Below are 23,296 nucleotides of genomic sequence, written 5' to 3'. Positions count from 1 at the left end.
TAAAGAACAAGCAGCAATTGCTGTGCAAGCTGGCAGGATTTTAAAGAGGAAAATAAATAGGATGCTAACAAAGTTTCCAAACAACAACCCTGCTGAAGGTCTCAATAGAAAACATTTGTTATGAAGTAATAAGAATTTGCATAATTTTGGGGAATACTTTGTTTTCAAAGTAATTCTCTTTTTCACCTGCTTAGGACTTGACCATGTATGGCTTCAGTTAAGTTTTGTTGATGGCGGCTCATGTTTAACCAACTGTTTTTAATTTACAAATTAAACTTGTCAGAAGTAGAAATCCTTCCCTTGGAACCCTTCCAATACGTCAAGAATTAATTCTAATGAAAACGGCATTGCCTAAATGCAGGATGGCCACTTACTTACTTTATTTACACAAAGTCCTTCTCAGTTTCTTTGATAAAAGCAGCTAAATCTTTTTCCTCTTTCATGTTTTGTCAGCACTTGATTCCTTTTGTCCCCTGGCTATTTGCCTAGCTGTGGACAATAAGGCAGGAAGAATAGAAGCAGATTGTTGGAATGGCCCTCAATAAACCTAATTATGACATGTTGACTGCACTCACCATGACATATTCAGGAGATCCAGGCTTATTCAATTACCCTTGCCAGGTTTCTCTTTCAGACCTAAAGTTATCCTTTGACTGTTTGTATTTCTGAACAGTATTCATGTTCATTGTGAAAGAAAATCCCCTGGACTTTGAGGGGTTTCTAAGTTGGTGCTGTTATTGTAGCTAATTTTTATTAACTGAATGATAACATGATAAAGAAATAGACTTTTGTTATGTAATAAGAACAAATCAGTGTGTGCTTAAAGTTACACCTTCCTTTCCTTCCCGCCCGCCCCCCGCCGGAGATTGACAGCACCCATCACTGGAGTTAATAAACAGAGCCATTTTCTCGACATGTGTTTAAACTTCGGTGACACCGAGCATAACCGCACGGCAGAGCCCTTCGTGGAGCAGGATCCACGCTGTCACACCGCTCTGCCCCCAAAGCCTCCTCCTCCCCAACACCCAGCCCCGCAGCTTCCCACCCGCACCTCTCCTGTCTGCAGCCACTTCTTCCTCTGTTTGAAACAGCGCAGAGAAAATTTGCAATTAAAAATCGGGTTATAGGTTGGGTGGGAGCTGTTCAGTCGGCGGAAGGACTGTGCCAACCGTTCCTGCAAAGAAGCTGCGTGTCAAGCAGACAAAAGCAGGGAAAAATGAAGGGATGCCTAACGGAGAGAGAAAGAAGCAGCCCCCGATCAAACTCAGTTTATATGTCAAGCAGCTCCAGAAGAATTAATAGGCATATCTTCACCTCAAACCGTTGCTCAGTTGCAATCAGCTGCTTTGTGCCGTGCTGTCTGCTAGCTCCGAACAGCTCCTAGGACTTGAAGTTAAAGGAGAGGCTGCGGAGCAGACTGGGAACGCCTTGAAGATGTAGCTTGAAAAGGCAAGTGATCCAATGCAAAGCGACTGAGTACATTTATCCACTACTAACACTTCGCAGGTGGGGAAAATACACTGCTGCAGGAAAAAATGAGCACTTTTATTGTTTGCTGTAGCAAGCTTTACGTCCAGGGCCTGACCCAGCGGGGGACGCCAGCCGGCGCCGCAGCCCTGCGAGCAGCCGCGGTGCTTTCGGTCGCTGCGTGCACAAGGCACACAGACAGCAACAACGGGAATTGTTTCTTCACTTCATCTAGGAGAAACGGCCAACTTCTCCGCTGGACTGACTGGTCAGCAAGCCAGTCTGAAAGAAGAAAAGTGAAAATACAGTTTCTGACATTTTTTTCACAATCAGTCCTCTAAAGGATGTTTTTTGGAGTGAGAAATTCAGGTCTCCAGAGAAGTTGGGTATCTCAGCAATTGTTTTCCTTCTGGTTCAGAACGGGGATCTGAATATGCCTCAGTAACAGAAAACCTCTAGGGGAAAATTCTTTCTGAATACTTTCACTTCATCTCAAAAGCAGCAGCAAAAGAGGAAAAGAAATCAGTGCTTTAATCTTTGCTTGCTAGGTGTAAGAGTTGAAAAATTACAAAGTTAACGAATAAAAAGATTTAGCTCCGTAAAAAAAGTTGAAATAAGTGATTTTACATAGACTGAACTCTTCCTTTCATTTTCTCATGAACAAAATGTTGCCATAATTACCGTGATCTGACAGTTTCATTCTCAATGAATCTGCATCTTCCGAACAGAAAACTGAGCTGAGATTTCCCAATCAGCACAATCTCCAAATAGTATTTAGGAAGACAATAGCACAAAATATTTCAAAGGCTATTAACAGTGTTTGCATGGAGTGGAGCCAGAAAAGTGTCTTAGAGGATATAGCCTAGTTTACTAAATTATCCATCATGCAGAGCATATGCATAGGGTTGGGTTTTGTTTGAAACTTGGTTCTTTTTCCTCTGTAATTTGAAGACTTTAATGGGTGTTGACAGCAAGTCCTCTGAGCAGCAAAAGGAACTTTTCTTAAAATATACATGAAATCCTCCATTTGCATCCTTTTGCTAACTAATAAAAGCAGCTACAGCTTTGCTTAAATGGTTACGAATGCGCCCGTCAGAACAAGGACATGATTTTTCCTCTGGCTGCACCAGCACGGTGCCTGGTCAGACTCAGCTCTGCCCTAACTGCAGCCTCCGTGTGTCTGTACATCTGTACACGTGTGTGACGTGTGTGACACCCAGGGAGCAGAAGGTACCGAGCATTGCTCCAAGGTCTGTAGGACTTGTTACCAAGACATTCAAGGGACTGACAAACAGATCAACAAATACATCAGGCTAAAGTGTGCTTTGCTACCTTACAACAAAAATGTATTAAAAGTGACCAGAAATCTCTCAGAGTTAGCCTGAAACACATGTATTCTAAATTCCATACCTTTATTCTATTGAATTATGTATATATTTTTAAAGATCTTCTATAAACATCAACTAATATTCACAGAGGGAAAAAATGCAGAAAAAAATAACTAAAGCTTAAGACAGACTCCTGTACCTGGCAGTAGAGCCGGAAAGAGCCCTCAGTTATTCAGCTGGACAGAACTGTCTGCGTGGCCAGACTGGGATCTCAGCTACGCCGCTGGAAATCAAGGGGTTTCAGTAAAGGAACAGCTCTGATTTGATGCCAGCAACATTAACACCTGAATCTGGTCTTAAAACATACTCCATATTATGGCATTTGTTCCTGCCAGTTAATCTGAACATCTGTGTGGAAGTAGATATGTGTAATGCCTCAGTCCATTATTTCTTATTTCACAAGATCAGTTAGGTTCAGTCACTATCTCAAATTATCCTGGTTTCCTCTTTGTAACCTATCAGAATGTATGAGAGTAAATTAAAAGCAGTTCTCTCATTAAAATCAAAATCAGTGATGTACAGAAACATACAGGAAAAAGGAGATGGCAGTGGCTGAAGCTAAGCGTACCGAACCTGCTGCTGAGCTCCTCACACAGCTCTCTCCCCAGTGACATCAAAACAGAGCCAGATAAAATCCTGGATACTCGGACAACAGGAACTTGTCTGACATTTTCAGGCTTTTATTCCATTTTGACAGGTGCAAAGGCGTATCCCACAGGTGCTTGTGGCACCTACTCCGTGAGCGATGAGCATCTGATGAGCAGCAGCAGCGTAAGAATCTCTCCTGGTCCTGAACTTTTCCCTACCTCAATTTCTGGCAAGCTGCCAGTGATTTACATTCGGAAGAAAAATGTGGGTGTTTTTATCCTATTCAATTAGTATTTTCCTACCAGGGATGTCAAAGGCCATTTTATAAAAATAAGTACTTTGGATACATACATAATAGAGACTTAATCGTGTTCAGAAATGTTATATTCAAATAGCAAGAGCTGGAAACATAACTTGGGTCCTACTTACATGGAACATTTTTGAAGTCTACAGTTCTAAGCTCTGTACAGCTGATGCAAAACCCAACAAATAAAAACCACTATCACCCAATCCCCAATACAAAGGCTGCCAGCCCAGAACAGAACCAGAATCCAAAATACTCCTCTTTCCTTTACTTCTGAAAAACTAAAATCCCACTGACAATGCTGTACCAAATCCAAGCCTGCTGCCCCATTTTTTAGCTCTAATCCCTATTTATTCTTTCACCCTTTTTCCAAAATGGAAGATAAAATTAACTGTAATTGATTATTCACAGACGTGATTTTCAGAGATTTAGATGCCATTATATTATCCTTTCAATACAACAAAAATTAAAAAATGAATAGTACCATGCTTTTAACATTTATTACAAAATCACATCCATTCAGATGGTTATTTTCCACAACTGCATCTACCTTTGTTCTGTGCTCCCTGCTGAATACAAATACCCTTGTTTGCTTCACTGACTTAGAGTCTCACAGCAATGAAGCTGAACTTACCTAAAATCATCAATGCAGTGATTACCCATCTTCTCTTAGAGGTTTTCCTTGAAAATTTTAATTGAAAAGTAGCAAATTTAAGCAAATCAACAACACGCCAGCTTTTCTCAGCTACCTTCCACTGACAGCTTCAAAGCAGCCCACAGAATCCGTCCACAAAAAGCACATTGCACACACACAGCAAACATCGCTGCAGCTGCAAACCTCTCGCTTTCAACCTAAACCTGACAAAACCCAGTTTCCTTCAAATATCCTGAGTGATATCGAGGATGCCCAAGCATGTTTGACAGGCTTGAGCTAAGTGAGAGCATGCAAAAGATATCTCCCACATCATCTAGAAGTTTTGTTTTCCATTTTTGAAGCAATCAGCACAAACTTCATACGAAACACTTTTGTGAAATACAGCACTGCCAGCTCGTTCATAACTCCTGGTTCCTCTCCCATGCTGAACACAGAGCTGAGTGCACGAGGACTGCCGTGGAAGGGGAGGGAGGCTGCACCTGGCTCAGCAAGACTGTCAGGGCTGGAGCACAGAGCAAGCACACAGACCACCACCAAAACACCAATGCATGCTAGCAGACATGCTTAATGAGGACAGCACACCGCAGCCCCCTCTGATGCTAAAATAAAATACTACATGCTCCGTGAGAAAGGTGCCGGGGGCTCTCCCGCCCTGTGGGTTTGCTCAGTGACTAGCTCCATCCTGGTACATGCCACACTCAGGGGCTGGACAGTATTTACCAAGTATTAGAGCTAAGATGCTGCAATATTTCTTTTTTTTTCGTTTTTCACCAGAAGGTGACTGTCCCTCCCCACTCCCCAGAAGGTGGGCAGGCTCCCATGCACCAGCAGCAGTCAGCCCGTGGTGTCCAGCTGGCTGTTAAGTGCTTGCTGGGACAGTTCCTCTGCTTCAGTCCTGGGAAATCACAGTATCTGCCTCCTGGTAGGCATCCTCTGGTTTCTCTTCTATGCCCATGCCTTCAACAAACACGGACGTGCCAGGCACCGCCGCTGAACTGGCAGTATATTTGTTTTGCATGCCTCCAAACCACAGCCGTGCAGGTAATGCTAAATTGCTGCCAAGACCTATTTTTAACCTGGGTAAGTGACCCTAGACTGCTGCACTTAACATCATGGAAATAAATTATCAGGTGAAAAAACCCTTCAGAATTCTCCAAACAAAACGATGGCGTAAGGTCACGGTTAAGACCTTTCTCTGGATGTTTAAGTTTAGAGTTTCTTCTTCCCATCACACAAGCAACCCCACTAGAAACCCTGAGGTTTTGCAACATGCAGCCACGAAGTTCAGTGGCTATTTTAATGTACAGCACCCATATTCTCAGACTAATTACATTAAAATACATTGGGGCAGTTCTCCCAGCTGAAAGGCACTTTACAGCGTATGAAACGAGCATTTTATGGAGGCGGAGATATAGATCACCCACCCCGGGAGCGGGTCTAGTGAACGGCTTCCCCACCCGCCCAGCCCTGCGTCTTCCCAGCAAGGCAGAGGTGGAACTTCTGAGCCTCTTCATGAATAAGCAATGAAAGCCTTGAGATGGGACAGTGTAGCAGCTTCCAAAAAGGTGCATTGACTCTGCTGGGGACAGAGGTAGTACAGCCTGGGCGCATCAGTTCCCACATGATCCACTGCCTCCTCTGCAGGGAGAGCTGGCTCCTGGCATAAACAGCTCTCCCCGTCCTACCTCAAGAAAAACCTGTCAGGAAAGAAAGAGTCTAGAGAGTTTTTCCTTTGGCCTTTGAAGTTCTTCCTTGGCTGACTGATGCTCACCCATACATAACTGGAAGAAAAGACTGCCATTGTGCTGCTCTTTACACCAAGCGCATTATTCTCCAGACAAAAGCTTGCGAGTCTAACTTTTAAACACACCTCTCTTTAGGCTGTACTGTTCCTAAACCATAAAATCTTTTTGTTCATTAAAAAATAGACAGCCTTTTCCCCCCTCAGGCAATCTACTCTGCTAGTTAGCTTTTTGTACTACTTTTTGCAAACGGATACCGCAGACGCCCAGCAGTTCGCAGCAGAACAGCCAGTTCCCATCCTCAGAAATACTGCATTTTTCCCCAGTATAGTCTCCAGTCACTTACCCAGCCCAGCTTTAAACATGAAATACAACCACTGTAGGAGCTCGCTGGCTTTGGACGAGACCTGGCAAGCAATCAGTCTCACCGAAAACATCTCCAGCATCTGGCAGCTCGCTGCTGCTCACAGGGTCTGCGCGCCGGGTCAGGGCTGGGGGTTAAGCGAGGAACATGCTCAGCACCTGCCTGCTCTGCCTGGCTCTAATCAGTATTCCCCACTCATGCCCAGGAATGCCAGAATTCCCCAGTTTCCTCAAAAAAATAACACACACACCCTCAAGGAAGGGAGAGGGGGAAAAAATAATAAAGAAAACTCAAATAGTTTAATTAAATTTGGATCTTACCCTAAAGACAATGCAAGTCTTGCTATTGACTTCAAAATCTCTTTGGATGTTTATGTGAAATCTCACATTTGACACTATTAAATAGAAGAATTCTTTGGTGTTAGAAACAAACCCCACAACTTTACTGTTAAAAAAAAAAAAAATGACTGCAACAATGCCACTTTGCTTGAAACTCTAAAAACTAATAACAACTGTTTTTGTATTAGTAGTTCCCAAAGGCAGGTCTCGCCTTAGCGTGAAAGTTGTACTGCAATTGCACATCTGAAAACTTTTCTTTTTTAAGACCTGTTGACAAGTTCAAGCCAGTTTATCAACTGGAACCAGCTCCTCAGTTTTTGGCTCTTAGCTCCCTGTCTTAGTCACTAGGCTATTGCTCTCTGTCAGGAAGAATTTTTATAAGAAATAGAAAAAATAGTACAGATTTCATTTAAAAAAAAAAAAAAGATGAAAATCAAACCAAAACAGTCCATCTTTAACCAGTTTGTGTAACACAAAAGGCCACTACTGAGAAGTATTTCTTCTCCAGAAAGATTTTGAAAGCTTATAGTTTTAAACTATTAACAATAAATTACAAACAATATACGTTTTAAACATACTTTTCTTGATTTTGTCTCCTTTTCTGCACAATTTATATTTCTATCTTAAAAAAGGCATTAGTAAAACATCCACTGAAAAAAATGTTTTAAGCAGCCATCTAGCAGTTCTATGCTTCTAGCGACTGCAATAGCAACACCCAGTTCTAGCAAAGAAAACAGCCCGAGACTACTGTGCCAGTCATAACCACATAAATTTAAAGCATTGAATATTTGCTCGGACCAAAAGCTATTTGCATATATATTCAATAGATTTTCCACACCGCATTAAAAAATTTGCAGGCTATTCATATGCAGCCCAGCAAAAAGTACGTACCATCAATGGGTGTACGTGTAAACCCGGCGTGGCTCAGGGCAGACTGAGGCAGCACCTCTGAATTCATTAACTTAACCCCAGACCGTATCACTTACGGACCTGCTTTTGCTGTAAATAATAGTGATAAAAACACTACAAATTAGGAGCTGAGTCTCAGTCCATCTCGTTAACATGCACTCACCTGCTGCTGTGACCCAGGGGCTGTGGCATGGCTCTGTCCTGTTACTGGGTGCCCCACAGCATGGGCTGCGGGTGCTCACTGCTCCTTCTGCGGGCCGCCCAACGTCCCCTAGCCCTGCCACCCCCAGCCTGCAGCTCCCCAGGACAGGTTACAATTCTTTCTAGCCACAATACATTTGTTTTAAAACATCATTTCGTCTGGGCATGCAGTTTCGACAGATGAGCTATGGCAGCCGGTGCTATACAACATTTTTGATTTCTGCATCCCAGACATTTGGAAATACCGTTCAGTGCAAAAAACACCATTGTTCCCGTTTCAGAGTAAGGAATACACACAGAGGTAAGGTGCACCTGAAATGGAGCAGCTGACACAAGCAGATATCCTACACGCCAGCCCCATCTCCACTGCACAGGCTGCCAGGACGCACAGCAATAGGAGAAAAAAAAGAAAGAAAAGAGCACAGAAAGCAGAAGGCAGCCGCCTCTTCCTGCTCCGGGGCCATGGCCAGGCGGAGGCCAGAAACCAGGGCGGGGGCACGGCCCCATCCCGGCCGGCTGCAGGCACAGGCAATGCAGGGCACGGCTCTCAGGAAGGCAGAGCAGATTGTACCAACTCAAACCAGTTCTCATCCAAACCAAACCCAACCCTTCTAGCACTAATTATTCTGTGACCGCTTTTTTCTTGTTTGTTTGTATTTAGGGGTATCGCTTACTTATAAACACATTAGTCACCAAGATCACTCTTTCCTACTCAAGAAGGGTATAAAAAAGCTCCCTTGTCCCACCCCAAAGACGAAGAACCACACTCACCACAGCCCAGTCAAAAGACTGTTGAAGCCTATGGAAAGATGCCTTTGGCAGCCCCTTTCCCACAGCTGTGGGAACTTCAGCAGCAAACTAGCACCAGCTGTGCAAGTGGGGGAGCCGTTTAGCCAGGCATACTGGGACCTAAGGCAGCCACTCAAAGAGCTGAATGTCCCCAAGCGCAAATACCACCTTCAAAGCACAACTGTGACCACAATGCCTCCATCTAGAGAACACAGCAGTCCTGTGGAAGCTTCAAACTTTGCGTTAAAAAAATGAGCATCACTTATAAGCATCCCAGAAAAGGGCAGAGGAGGCAGAGCAAGGAGCAGCTTGGGCTGGCAGTCCGGGACGTGAGGGTAGCACGGCCAGCCCTGAGCCATCCCTAGCTCACCTCTCACGCGTTAAAGCTGAAGGCAGTCAGGGAAGCACAATGGGTCCTGTAACCAAAGGTCCCAGCTCTGCAGAACGCACCCAAGGGGCTCCAAGGGCACACCGCTCCTCGACCCCCCTGTGGCTGAACCTGGAGGAGCAGCGCGGAGGGAAAGCCAAGGGCACCCAAAGGAGAGCCACCATCCCTGGTCGTGCCCTCCCCGTGCCCACCACATAGCCTGTTCCTACAGTAGTGATTTTTCTGCATGCTAACACCTGCTACTGAGAACAGGTGAGCCCCTTCTCCATGCTCTGATCGCCTGGAGGATCTCTTTTTTTTCCCCTTACAAATCTTTTCTAGGGTATTTTTAAATTTACGTTTAACTAGCATTATCTGGATTCAGATACTAGGTGTATTCAGGACTCGTTCAATGTGTGCTCTGAATCTTTTTGCCTCTGATATACTCTTCCAGAGCTGACAAGTCTGTTCCTGATGTCAGATTAAGAGAAATATTTATGCCGTCAATCATCGCTGCATCTTTAGCACTGCCAGCACAGGAGAAGTACGGCAACTTTGAGTCCCGGCTTGTTTTAAGTCCTCCCTTGGCCAAGGGACTTCTAAGAGTTGGGAGAAAAATCCTCTTTGTGCCTGTCATAGCTTTGGGTTTGACAGCCATTCAAATCGGAGCTCCTGATTCCTTTCCCAAAATCTCATTTGCTGCGTTGATTAGGATCAAAGGTTGAGGGGAGGAATGCAGTTTAGGAAGAAAGAGAGTGCCTCCCCTTGCGATAGCCTTCAGCCAGTGAGGAGCCAGAAATCAAGCCAAGCAAGGCGCGCTCTCCCTGCCATCCTGCCGGCGCTGATGGAGCAGATTGCTTACAGAGCTGCTCCAGCACAGGCCCAGTTGGTTTTTTGTTTGGTTGGTTTTTTGCTAAATCATGTGTTAGAAAACTTTTAAGTGCAGTTCGCTAAAACAGCTCTTTTTAATTTGCTCTACTTGTAATGCTGTATTTTAACTACGCCTACTAGCCATGTCACATCTCTTATTTAGCAGCTGAGACAGACACTTAGTGCTGTAACGTCTTGCTAAGGCGGACAAATGAGCGAGATCCCTCAAATCCGAAATGCAGTGGGATCTTCCTATCAGGGCCATCTTCCACCCTGAGTAACCAGCATGGCCCTGCTGAGAGCAGGGAGCTGTTCAGATGTAAATGATGGTACAATTTGGCTCACAGACCCCTTTTTTAACAAACACTGAGAAGGAAATAAGATGAACAAAATGTCTGCTATACGCGGCCATTTTGCAACTTTTGCTGGAAGTGATGATCCCGAGCACCTGCAGGGCCGCGATTGCCCACCACAGACACACAGCACACACCTCCTGCCAGTCCCACTGCGGGGCAGGAGAGGTGGACAAGCCAATCCTTCTGTGGGGTTTTCAAAAGGTAACACTGAAGTACCCAGCACACAGGTCTGACGGCTCCGAATTTGTTAGAAAACAAACCGTGGATGCTAAAGCAACAGGCTTTTGTGTGGCTTTCCGTATATTTGCCAAATATTTGAGCGTTTTCGCCTGATCCCGTCAAATTGAAAGGGAGCAGGTCCAATCAGCTGTGCTACACCGGGGACGAACCCACGGGGCTTTTTCCCAACTGCAACATTTATTGTTCGATTTTTTAATAGATAACTAGATCGCACCGATTCCTAACCGCTTGCTTGCTGCTATTACTTTCCTGTCCCACAGCTGTTGGCAAAGAGCGCAGCTGAGCCCTATACCATGTGCGTAATAGCCACCATAAGCACCAAGAGAGGCTGGGGCGTGCCATGCCTTGCTCTGCGCCGCACGTGTTATGGAAATATTTGTAGACCTCCCTCCCTCCAAAACAGAGCACCAAAAAGGTTCGGTGCCTACTCACTTAAAACATCACTGCTCCTTGTGCAAATAGTCCTTGGTCAATAACTGCTCCAGATTTGGTGAAGCTGTTTAACTCACTTGTGCGAGGCGAACCCGCAGGACGGTAGTTACCCGAAGTGATGCCTGCTGCTCCGGGGATACTCATGGTCCCCTTCAGTGTCGCTCACACCCCAGCGTCAGCCCACCCGCTGCAGAGGAGTTAGTCATGATTTACACCTTTGATAAACGGAATTCCTGTAATTTGGGGGATTTTGGCAAAACAGACACTTGACAGGATTACATTGTGAAAATAGGCAAATTCTGCACTTCACTTTCTATTTTCCCATTCCTTTAGCTAAACATGTGCCCCCCCTTCCCCCCTCCCCACCTCCATTTGTTGTGTGTGTTTGCTTTTTTTTCCCCAAACCTCTCTTTTCCAAAACCAATGCATTTTGCTGCCCAAGGACTCAGAGAAGCCTGACTTCCACCTGGCCCTCTCGCCGCTCAGCCTGAGCGGAGGGGCTGGGTGAGCATCAGGGTCCCCCCTGCCCCTCTGCTCGCGCTCCAGCCCTGCAGCACTTCAGACCACACCAACAGCCCTCAGGTCCACACACAAAGGAATTGCTCCTTCAGGGAACGGGACTTGCTCCGGCACCGCTCCCTGCTGCCTGCCTCCTGCAAAACCTGCCCATGGCCGTGTGCACCTCGCTAAAAAATGGAGCAATGCAGAGGGGCTGTAATCCAGGCCAGTTACACTGAGCATGCTGGTGCTACTGCCCCACGGAGCTCTATGGATTACACGTCGGAAGAGCAGAGTAATTCGGCCAGGAGACCGTCAAGGTTATTGCTTTTCTGGGGCAGTGTATGGAGCAGATCCTGATTGTATTGGCATGAACAGTCCTGCTCATTTAAACCAGGTGGATAAGGTTTGATGGGGGCTGAACACGCTGACTGCTTGCAGAAATGCCAGCTGCAGACAGTTCGTCCCTCATACAACTCAAACCACAGTGATCTATGTGACATTACATCTGATAAAGAAATTACTACGTAGCCATTTTGGGATCAGGCGTTCAACACAAGGCATGCCGTAAAGACAAAAATCCTTAAGACAGGTCCATATAAGGCCTTGTGCGTGACAGAAACTTGGGACATGTTTGGCAGAAAGGTTACATCCAGGCAGACGCCCATAAAAACAAAATATCAAGAGGTGGAACACACATCACTGTCCTCACTGCAGCTCTCCGCTGCGATGAACAAGTTGAGTCCGTGCACTTCAAGGAAATTTGTGCCTAACCTGGTTTCAAAGAATTTTAACTTATTATAGGGCAAGATGTCTTCTAAAGTAGCTGGGCACTTGCGAAGTATGCGCTAGTATTTTATTCAGACAAAACAAAAAACAAAGCGTATTTAAGAAAGGGAATGAGAAACTGATGATTTAAAAAAATAAAAAAAATCCTTTTCAGCTTTTTACTCTGCTGCTTTCACTACAGCATCTGAGGCTCATCCACATAAAACAAATGCAACACCAGGAGAGGCTCTCCAGCTTTACCTGGCTTCTTACGACTGCTGGTGAAGCTGAACGTCTCTGTTCAGAGGTGCGCGTGGAAGCAGCGGGACCTGGATCTGATGCTCGCAGACCTCCAGCCCTGCTGGAATTCCACAGCATAATTACAAGCCAACATAACACATCGACGCTGCGCAGCCTCTTGTGCTGAGGATGTGGTTGAACAGAGTTTTCTATCTCTGAAGTAAGCAGAGCTCTCCGTACGGCAATAAGGAAGCGATTATTCTCGAGCACTCTTGTTGCCTGTCAGCAACTGCCTGGCCGATCCGACTTTCCCCCCTTTTTGTGAGGAGGGACAGCACAACTATCCTGCCTGATGCGAGTGGGGACTGTAAAATCAAAACTGAGGAAAATGCACAAAGAAATACTGCCAGCTTGTTTGCATGCCCCCTGCACGGAGAGCCCAGCCTTGAGAACTGACAGGCTTCTCCAGCTCCCTTTCTTTCAGTGGCAGCCCCGGACCATTTATCTTTCTGATTTGGTGTAGAAAAAGAAACTTTTTGTATACTACACCCATCAAAAAAAAATACATGCAACTAAATCAGTTTCATTAAAATTCCGTGAAATACACAATTTTTCTCCCATTGTTTTAGTAAAATTTCAGCGCACTTTGTACTAAAACCCATGATTCACACAACTGCAAACCCAATAATGCCAAACAAAAACCCTCCACAAAACTGCAGGAGTGTACAGTGCATACAGGCAACAGCCCAGGCAAAATAAGGATTCCACTCAAATTTCACATCTCATTAAAGACAATTTGGCCATTAATCCATACGGTTTTAGGAGCAAAGAAGGATTTTCCAGGACAGATAAACTGAAATGATCCTCCTTTGATCTCTGAGGTTAAGAATCAGTTACAATGGAAGATGAACAACACGGGGCAGGACTACTGGCCTTTTTATCTGCAACAATGGCATCAGCAAACAACTACTTAATCAATATTTGGCCAGGGCCACTGAAAACTTCCTTTTCAAATTTTAATTCCTAGTTGTAAAACAACTGTAGGGCAACCAGCAAGATAAGACATTAAACTGACTGCTTAATTGCCTTTTACTGTCCTGCTAGTTATATATGCACATCCTTAATCGCTCTTGAATCTTTATTTACCGGGATGAATAAATGACCTGTCGACAATCACATCAAACTCCACTAACCAAGTAATCTCAGCGCGTGACACACTAACTCTAATGTGCCCACAGTGAGTTTTAATTTCATTACGTTTCACTTTTTTTTTTTTCTAGGGAGAGTGATTTAAAGTGAATTAGTTTAACAGCATGGGGCAGGAGTACTCCAGGGCAAGTAAAGTAAAACGACGCGCTCGCGCTACGCTGAGCGAGGTCTTGTGGTGAGTTATGTTACTGTACATCATTTTTATTAGCCAGAAAGCTCAGCATTTGGGGAACACTTGGAAGTATCCTGCATTTTTATTTACATATTTTGTTCTCTCTGTAGCCACGTTTGTTACATGGGATCTGAAGTGACATTTACATGGAGAAATCCGCATTGACTGGGTTGCTCTGATTTATTGCTTTGCGTTTCACTCAATTTCTTCTTAAATTAACCAGAGAGCACTTTGTAGTTCTGCTTCATTTCCCAATGCCGTTTTATTACACAGCCCTGGGGACTCGTGATAATTCATCACTATCAACTTTATTGGCTCCCCTCATCTAAACCCCGTTCCAGCCCTTATCAATAAGTAAACCCAATACAAAACTAAACCTTTCCCGAGTAAATGTTAGATAAAAGAGGCGTCTTGGACAGATACAACAGAAAATTACCAGTTGAAATTGGACCCCAAAAATAATCTCTTCTGGGGATTTCATCAGCATCAACTTTTACTTTCAGCGTTAATTTCTAATTAATTTTTTATCTAATTAAAATCGCTGTCTGGCTGCCTGCTGATACCATCGCTACCTTTGTGCAAACACGGCTACAGAAATCCTCAGTTCGATGAGAGTTTTGCCAGTTTCAGTTGGGATTGCAGCCGCGCTCGCAGTCAGCCAGCAGTTTCTCGTAACAGAAGAGGACGAATTTAGGCCCCGTTCCTGCCTGCCCCAGCCACGTGAGCGGCTTTACACACATGAATGGGCCCTTTGAATGGCACTCCTCGCCGTCCCTCGCATCTGATGCTTTCCAACCAACTTTTTTTTTTTAAAGTTGGTTGGAAACAGAAATGCTGGGGCCACCTCCTGTTCTTACCCCTGCCATCAGAGTGGTTCCAAAGAGCATTTATCAGTACGGTGATAGGCACTTATATATAAATATATATATACAGGGGTCTGATCTGCAAGCCTGTAAACCCAACTCACATCCCAATCCTGAGCACTTCCCCAGGAGCTGCAGTTGCTCAGCACATTAGAAATCTGCTTTCAAGACAAGCCTGAGCTTTACCATGCTAAATTCCTACTGCTGTCAAGGATTTGGCAATCGCAGCAGAATCCAGAAAGCCAAGGATACAAATCATGGTTTGGGAGCAAGTCCATTAGTTTCCTGCCCCAGTCTTTTCAGAATGACACTGTCTAGGTTTAGTCAATTATCAGTTCAGATTTTCAGAACAAACCAATCAGATGCAAACTTGGGTACAAATTCCAACCAATGTGTGTGAAACAATCCTGATATTTGCTAAAATAAAATTTTTTCTTTGTTCTGGGCACAAGAATTTAGAAAAAAGGGACAGGATGTCCCCGGTGGTACTGCTTGAACAGCTAAGGAAAGTGCTCCTGATATGGCAAACCGTGCAAAACCAGCAGAGAAATCAGGATGTCAGGAGGGGCTGCTGCGGGATGCGGGGAACCTGCACCTTCCCGCAGCCCCTGCTCTCCCCGCTGGTAGCAGCCTGGTCCTAAGCACCAGAGCCCCTGGCCAGGCAGGAGCAGCAAACCCAGAGCCACAGTCCAGTGACGAGCCCTGTGGTGATTTACTTTGTGCAGCACCTGGCTTTTCCACCCGTGTCCTGCTACTGGGACGCGAGGGGAGAAGAGGGAAAAGGCAGACAGACAGCCCAGTTCACACTACCTGCCTCAAGCCAAATCCTGGAGTCACTGGGGAGCTTTTCTTAATCAAGCACTATTTCCCCACCAGCTCTGAGACCCCGAGAGGCAGAATTCTGCTCAAATCGGACGAGCAGGTTTCTTTGACCTGCTGGTGACCAAATATTTAACATAAAACATGGAATGCCAGGCTCAGGAAGGTGCCTGCCTGCAGTCGCCGTCCCCACGTCATCCCAGAGGTGACCGTTCACCAGGAGATGTAGCGGGGGGAACACGTGGTGCTCCTCAGACCTAAAACCCACTGGTATTTGACACAGCGAGGACACCCTGTTACCTGGGAGGGGACACTGGAGCAACACCACAACGAGCCCAGCATCAAAATCACAACCAAAACGCCAGGCAGCATCCACCCTGCCCCACGCTTTGCCATACAGCAGGGAGCGGGATGGTTCGAACCGATATCTGATGCCTGCATGGCAATCCCTTCCCTTCACAAGCTGCCTTTATTAGTTTAGCAACCTAAAAATAACCAGCTGCATGGTACTGACCAAACCTAAACAAAACATCTGCAGGCCCAGCTAGCCGCCCCTACCCTCCAGACCATGTGCCACCACTTCAAAGCCCGCGCATCAAGTCAGTAATTGTAACATTGCATCTAAATATTTAAGCTAGGGGCTGGTAGTCGCGTGCCCCATTTACAGCCAGCATCTGTCCTCTAATTCCATTACAGTACAAAGCAAAAATGTTTCCCAAAACTCGCAAACAGGAAAAGCATCGCTCTGCTAGAGAGGCAGCGGCAGCTTGAACTTTGGAGCTGCTGAGCGGGGCTTTTGTGCTGAGGTCCTTCTCTTCCCCCCCCCGCCTCCGAGCTCCGGGCATACACGCACAGACATAGGGGTGGTGCCGAAATTGTATTAATGTGAGCCTCGGGCACACAGAAAAAAAAAAAAAAAAGAGAGAGAAAAGAGGAAGAGGAGGGCGAGGGGGGAAGGGTTTGGTCCGAGATGAAAGTCAGAAGGAAATAAAGGAGGCAATTTAGTCGGCTGTAGCCTGAATTGCTCTCAGTGCAGCCCAGGGTAGAGGCTGGGGATGAGTAGGGCCCTTTCTGGACGGGCGCACATGACTGGGGGAGGATCAGCCAGGACAGGGCCCGGAGGCCAATTCCGCCGGGCCGGGAACAGAGGCCCCCTTTGAGGCCGGGGGACCCCAGCGCCAGCCCGGTCCCATCCAGCGCCGCCCGCTCGCAGCGGCCCGCGAGCAGCTCCCGGCCCCGTCCTGCCAGCGCTGGAGGCCGCCGGATTGTGCCAGAACACGACAGCGATCCCGTGGATGGGCACCGACCAGAGCGGCAGCTGGAGGTACGGGCAGCTCCCTCGCCTCTAAAAATACACCCTGATGTGCCCAGGGAAGGCACGGGGGTTTCTCTTTTGTGTTCTTTATTCACGGCTTAAGCCGTTAAGAAAAATGTATCGGGCACGCAGAAATGCAGATGTGCTGTTGTTGTAGGGTGATAATCTCACCGATACACGTTATGACAGCCAGGTTTGGCTTTAAACATACACCCAAAACCAGGGGAGAGGACGACACGGGCAGAAATGCAGAAACGCAGCAGTGCAACATCTGCAAAGGCGTGTGAGAACAAAAAGTTGAAGTGCGTGTAAATAGGGGCTGAAACAGAAATACAGCAGGGCAGATGGAAGTTTACCTACGCTCACATCTGTGAAGATCAGAGGGAGAAAGCCCAAGCCACATGATGTACCTTTTCTGTTGCACATTTAAAAAATATATATCTCATATTTCTCTTCTCCCTGATCCCGCCCTGCTGCAGGAGCTCCCCAGCTCCCGCACGGTTACAGTCGCAGCCCCACCATCCCTCCGTCCCTCCCTCCGGCCCAGACAGCCCCGGCTCTCCCCACCTCGCCCACGTGCCGCGAGCAGGGGACTCCAGCCACCTCCAGCCACCCCGCGGCACCACGGCCATGGCTGGTGGTGATTCCCAGCTCCGTGCCCCCTGTCCCCTTCCCTCCAGTGATCAGGGCCCTCCAGCCCTGCCACCACAGCTACAGAAAAGGCTCAGGCACTCCAAAACACCACGCTTTTCTCGCTCGGACGGGTGCAGTGCTCCTGCCGAGAGCGCTCAGCACTGAGCTACCCTGCAGGGGTTGTACCGCGCGCTTCAGAAGTGACCAGGGACCCAGGGGTGCCAGCCCGCCTCTCGGCCGCCTGCTGTTGCTCCAGGCCCTGCACGCAGGCAGCCACGATCCTGCGGCACCCACATCCCCAGCAGCACTGCCAGATATTTCAGTAAGAGGGTCGGGCTGCCTGTGCAAATGGCAGAAACAACCTGAGGATTTTTATAGACAAGACTGAAATCCTAGCTCCTCCGCTGGTGACAGGAATTGAAGCAGAACTTTTGGGGTTTTTTTGGCCAGATACAGCCAGAGAGGTGGACTCATTTTATGTTTTTTGTCTTGCAATGAGCTCTCCGGCATGGTGTCCCTATAGCACCACGCTATACGTACAGCATGCGTACGGTCACAAATCCATCCTGCAGCAGCTCTCTCACTGCAGCACCCCAGCCACCCCAGTAACAAGCTTAAGGAACAGGCTGGCACCCAGGTAGGTGTCAGCAGACCCTCCCTCCCATCGCCGAACCCTCCCCAAAACTTAGGGAGCAGACTGGATTTGAAGCCGCTGTTTGCACAGAACTGCCTGGCCCCCTTCACCCAACAAAAACCTGTATAAGCAGATGTGGGACAGGGCTGTGCTAGCCCATCTACTCCGGGGGAATTTGGCCGCTGACTGAATGCAAAAGAAGCAAAATAGGACGCTCATTATGGCAGCAGAAGGTAAAGGAGAGGTACATGGAGGGCTGAGGGCAGCCTCGGCACGGGCTGCACTGGGGAAACGCTGCAAGGCAGCGCCCGTGCTCCCAAAACCAGCTGATGGGAGGTCAGGATCCCTGCCTTACAGAGCAGAGTCAGATACTGTGAAGATTTTTCTGAAGTAGAGGGGTGGGTAATATTGATAATATTTTTTCTCTTGCTGTCTCTCTTAATTACTCTGCTCCATAAAGCTGGGATGTTATCAAGGTTCCCTACCTTCTGGTTTTAATCTCTGCAGAGAAATTCAGGAAGGCAGCACAGATAGTTATTTAACAGCTGAGGGCACCGCGTTCAGCCCGTTTTCCCTTGGTGCACATCCCTCGGAACAATTCTCCATTGCAGGAGGTACTGGGGGAAACTGTGACACGCTGTACAGGGGCGGACAAACTGTGCCTCCTGGCCTTAAAATCTGTGCCTCCATCAGCATCTTGTGTGCGTTACACACACCCACAGACACAGAAGACGGAGTTTCCCCGAGAGCTTCAACAACTGCCTCGAAAAGTAAGTTTGGGAAACGCTTTCAGGTCCGTTCCTACGCTACAAGGGGACACCCTTCTTTTAAAGAAAGGGTTTCAGTTGTCCTCTCGAGTGGCGCTCAGCATGTCCAGATGTCTAAAAACGCTACAAACATTTTGTAGGTAAAACCAGCTATTTTTTCCACGGTGGAGAGTCCATAAAACTGCGTGGAGCATCAGCTATTAGGGGCTCATTGAATAATTCATCCCTCATTGCAAGCCCATAATGTCTTTTCTCGGCCTTTTGTGGGGCTGTTTTCTCTTCTTTTCTCCTTGAATTATAAAAAGGTTGCCTTCTTTTGTTCACATCAAGCTGCTGCTAGCTGAAGCTTTGTCTGCGCAAAGCCAAAGTGTGAGTTTCAATGGACTCCCCCCTCTTTGTTTTCCAAGTTCATCTCCAAGTGTAGATTGTGTATAGAAGGCCTTCTTTGTAAAAGCTGGAAAAGTTGTACAAATGTTTGACCAGCTCATTTGCTACTTTTGTCTCGCCTTCTCCAGCGCCTGTGCCTGCGCCGGGCAGCCCCAGCCCCGCCGCCCGGCCCGGCCGCAGCGCTGCGCTCCGCCGGGGTGGGCACCGCCGCCGCGGGCAGCCCCCCGCCCGCCCCCGGGTCCCCCCCCGCCCCCTCCCCGAGCCGTCCGCTGCCTTCCCGGCGGAGCAGGGACGGGGGGCGAGGCTCCCGGCCCTGCCCGCGGCTGCAGACCCCGAGCAGCTGCAGCCTGGCGCTGGGCTGGGGCTGGCAGCGCGACCCCCGCCGCCCCCCGCCGGGCCGGCTCCAGCCCCCCCCCCCCGCTGCCGCCGGCCCCTTCGGGGGCTGCGCCCCCACCGGCTGCTGGGGCCGGCTCGGCACGGCTCGGGTGCCCCGTCGGGACCCGCTCCTCGCCCCGCACGTCCCCCGGGCGTACCTCTCTCGCTGAGGATGCCGTCGATGCTGTGCTTCGCCTTCTTGTCGCCTTCCTCCGCCTCCTTCCTCTCCAGCTCGGCCTCCTCCTCCTCGCCTTTCCCAAACTTGCTCCGCAGGATGCGGCTGATGGAGCTCACTTCGGGGGGAGCGGAGAGCTGGCACCGGGCCGCCCCCAGCCCCGAGGAGCCGAGCCCCGCTGCTGCCGGGGGGCCGCCCGCTGCCCTCCCGCGGCCCTTCCCACCGGGCACCGCTGCCGGGCCGCCCCCACGAGTGGGTTTGTGCCCCGGGCGCGGGCGACCGAAAAACCCCACCGCCACCCGGCTCCCTCCTCCCAGCCCCGGTTCGGCGAGCCCCCAGCCGGCCCCAGCCCGGGGGGAGCATACAGGGGGCCCCGGTCGCTTTTTTAATTAACCCCCCCCCGCCGGTCCCGGGGTCCCCCCGCCGCCGGGCCGCCCTCCCCGCACCGCCCCGGGGCTGCCCGTACCCGAGGGCACCGTGTTGCGGTCGCACACGCCGTCCTTCAGCAGCTTGTCTCGGATCTCCCAGCTGAACATGCCGGCGTTTTCCCGCTTGTATTCCTCGATTTTCTTCTCCACGTCCGGCGTCGTCACCTGCTTCAGTAAAGACAAGGCAAGCAGGCAGGGTTTGTGCGGCCGGGGGCGGCGGGGGACCCCCGAGGGTCCCGCTCCCTTTACCGGGCACGGCCCCGAGCGCGCCCCGCTTGTGGGGCGGGCGGCTGGAAAAAGGGGGGGGGAGGGCATTACGGATAACAGCGGGCCCATTTAGGGCAGCCCCCCGGGAACCAAAACTCGCCCCGAAAGCCGCCGGGGCCGGGCCCGCGGGGTGAGACGCGGCGGAGGGCGGCGGGGGAGGCGGCCGCGCTGCACGGGCTCCTCGCCCGGACCCATCCGGGGGAGCCGAGCGGGCAGCAGCGGAGAAAAAGTCGCACAATAAATAAATAAATATAGAGGTCTCGGCACCGGGACCGACACGGAGAGCTTTCTCCGATAGCCTCGGGATTTTTAAAATGAAGCCGAGCTCAAACGAACCCAAGAAGTCCCGGCTGGGAACAGCCTCTCGTCCGGATAACGCGCTTGGAAAAAATCGCCGCCGATTGAACACCAGAACAGAAAGTTCAGGGTTTGCTACTTTGGAAGCAACAAAGGGAAAAAGATCTACGAGGCAACTTTCAACAACAACAAAAAAAAAAAAAAGGAAAAAAAAAAGAAAAAAAGAAAAAAGAAAAAAGAAAGCTTTGTTTTGGAGGAAACGAAAAGACAAAACGAGGGAAGAGGCAAACCCTGAGACAAGTTTCCCTGTTTCTCTGTGCTACCGTGAGCGCGAACTTTCAGCCGTGTCGCTATAAATACACGCGGCTTCGGAGCAAACAGAAAAATAAAGGGGGCAGGAGAAGGCGCCGCAGACGGACAGACAGACAGACAGACAGGGCACTGCTGCGGTTCGCACTGACCCGAGCGGTGCCCGACCCCGCCGAGCCCCGGCGGCCCCCCGAGGCTCCCCGGCCGCCGCGCGGCTCCAGGGCGAGCGCAGCACTCGCTAAACGCCCCCCTTCGCCCTCGCTTCGTTTCCTTTTTTTTTTTAATAAAAATATTTTCCTTTTTTTTTAAATATAAATATTTTAAAGCATTTTCTTAAATAAAACAGCGGCCAAAGCCCAGCGACAATTCCCGTAAAGGCCGGGACGCAGCAACAGGCAGGGCCGGGCGCACCCCGCTCCCCCCGGCCCCGCTCCCGGCGCATCCCGGCTCGGCCCCGTCCCGGTCGGGCCGTGCCAGGGGGCAGCGGGGCCGAGCCGGGACGTGCCCAGGTTTTGCCCGGCTCCGGAGGGGCTCACCTTGGGCTTGCTGCCGCCGATGGCCCCCGGCCGGATGGAGCCCGTCTCCTGGTACCTGCAGAGAATTTTGGAGACGCAGCCGTGGGACACTCGCAGCTGGCGAGAGATGACACAGGGCCTTATGCCATGGTGGGCCATCTCCACTATCTTGTGTCGGATATGGTTGGGTAAAGGCCTGCCATTGATAAACACTCCTCCGAGCTGATTGACTCTGCCCTGGCCTAGAGGAGTAGAGACTAGAAAAGGAGGGGAGGGGAGGCAGGGGGGGGGAAACGGCGTTAACGTCTCCTTCGGATCCCGCTGGCTCTCTTTTTGCCGTCGCTTTCTGGAAGGCAACTCGCCGCCCCCCCCCGCCGAGCCGCCCCGCAGCGCGCCCGGAGCCCCGCCGAGCCGCCCGCGGGCAGGGCCGGGCCGGGAGGCTCCACCTGAGCCCCGGTGCCGCCCGCAGGCCGTGCTCCGGCCCGCCGGGAGGGTCACCAGCCCCCGGGGGGGGGCACCCAAAAGCTGCGGGGACCCCGCCGAGCAGGGCCGGGGGCCGCCGGCCGCAGGACGGGGCGCGCACCGCTGCAGTGCCGGAGCCCCTTTGGGCTCCGCCAGCCGATTTTCGTTCTCTAACTTTTCCCCCCGCTCCCTCTCCCCCGATCGCCGCTTCCCGCAAGGGCGGCGGGGCTCCGGGACCCCCCCACCCCCGTTCCCCTCCCCGGCTCCCCCCCGCCGCCGGCCGTCGGGGCGGCCCCCGTCCCGTCGCGGTGCCGGTGCCGGTGCCGGGCCTTACCTTCCAGCGGGAAGCCGCTGCGGGGGTAGTTCTGCCCGGCCCCGGGCCGCATCATCCTGGGGACGGCTCCGGCCAGAGTCGTCATCGCGGCGGGCGGCCGGGGTTATATCCAGCGGGCGGCCGGGCCGGGGGAGAGCCGCGCTGTCGGGGGGTCCCCGCCGGCAGGGGGTGGGCGCTGCCGCCGGGGGGCGGGGAGGGGGCAGCTCCCCGCTGCCCCTCGGGCACTGCCCCGCACCGGGAGGGCTGCGGGGGCCGGGGGCCGGGCGGGGGCGGCGTCGCCGTGCCCGGTGCGGCGGGGAGCGGCGGAGCGGGGCCGGGAGCATTTATCGGCTCCGGCCCCGGCGCGGCTCCGCGGCGGCACCGCCGCGATTGGCCGCCTCCGCCCGGCCCGGCCGCGCCGCCCCAGCTGATTGGGCGACGGCCGGGGACTCTCCCGCATCGCCGGCAGCGTGACCCGCACGCACGGCTCGGCTCGGCACGGCTCGGCACGGCACGGCACGGCTCCCTGCGGCCCGCTGCAGCTCGCCGCGGCACGGCACGGGGCACGGCACGGCTCGGCTCGGGGTGGCACGGCACGGCCCGGCTCGGCCCCGCGCTGGGCTCCCGTTAGCCAGCACCGCGGAGCCGCTCCGTGCCCCGACGGCAGCCCAGGGGCCCGCTGGGCTCCGGGCGGGGGGCGCAAGGCCCCGCTGTCCCCCAGCACCCCCCCTTCTCCCTCCCTCCTGTTTATTCGTTTCGCCCCGCAGCCCCTCGCCGTGCCCAAGAAGCCTCCCGGGACCGAGCGGTGCCACCGGGCCCACAGCGGGAGCCGCCGTCGGG

General features: G+C 50.8%; 1 protein-coding gene across 8 annotated transcripts in view; it reads right to left on the bottom strand.

Annotated features, from left to right (window-relative positions):
• Positions 1-22,751, bottom strand: part of PAX3 (paired box 3) — a 78,041-nt gene extending 55,290 nt beyond the window's left edge. For 2 of the 8 annotated variants that reach the window (XM_067002363.1, XM_067002367.1), the window contains exons 1-4: positions 22,478-22,751; positions 21,703-21,938; positions 20,332-20,461; positions 19,849-19,983 (exon numbers count right to left, since the gene is read on the bottom strand). In XM_067002363.1, coding sequence (XP_066858464.1) covers positions 19,849-19,983; positions 20,332-20,461; positions 21,703-21,938; positions 22,478-22,562 — 586 coding nt within the window. In that variant the 5' untranslated portion in view covers positions 22,563-22,751. Of the gene's footprint in view, positions 1-7,918; positions 8,025-8,630; positions 8,653-18,345; positions 19,383-19,848; positions 19,984-20,331; positions 20,462-21,702; positions 21,939-22,477 lie in introns of those variants that run through there. The other 6 variants (XM_067002369.1, XM_067002364.1, XM_067002365.1 and 3 more) reach the window with 6 other exon arrangements.
• Positions 22,752-23,296: the final 545 nt, after the last annotated feature.

Source organism: Anser cygnoides, chromosome 9, assembly GCF_040182565.1.
Source record: "Anser cygnoides isolate HZ-2024a breed goose chromosome 9, Taihu_goose_T2T_genome, whole genome shotgun sequence".
In the NCBI taxonomy this organism is placed as follows: Eukaryota; Metazoa; Chordata; class Aves; order Anseriformes; family Anatidae; genus Anser; species Anser cygnoides.
This window is presented reverse-complemented; position numbering and strand designations above follow the sequence as displayed.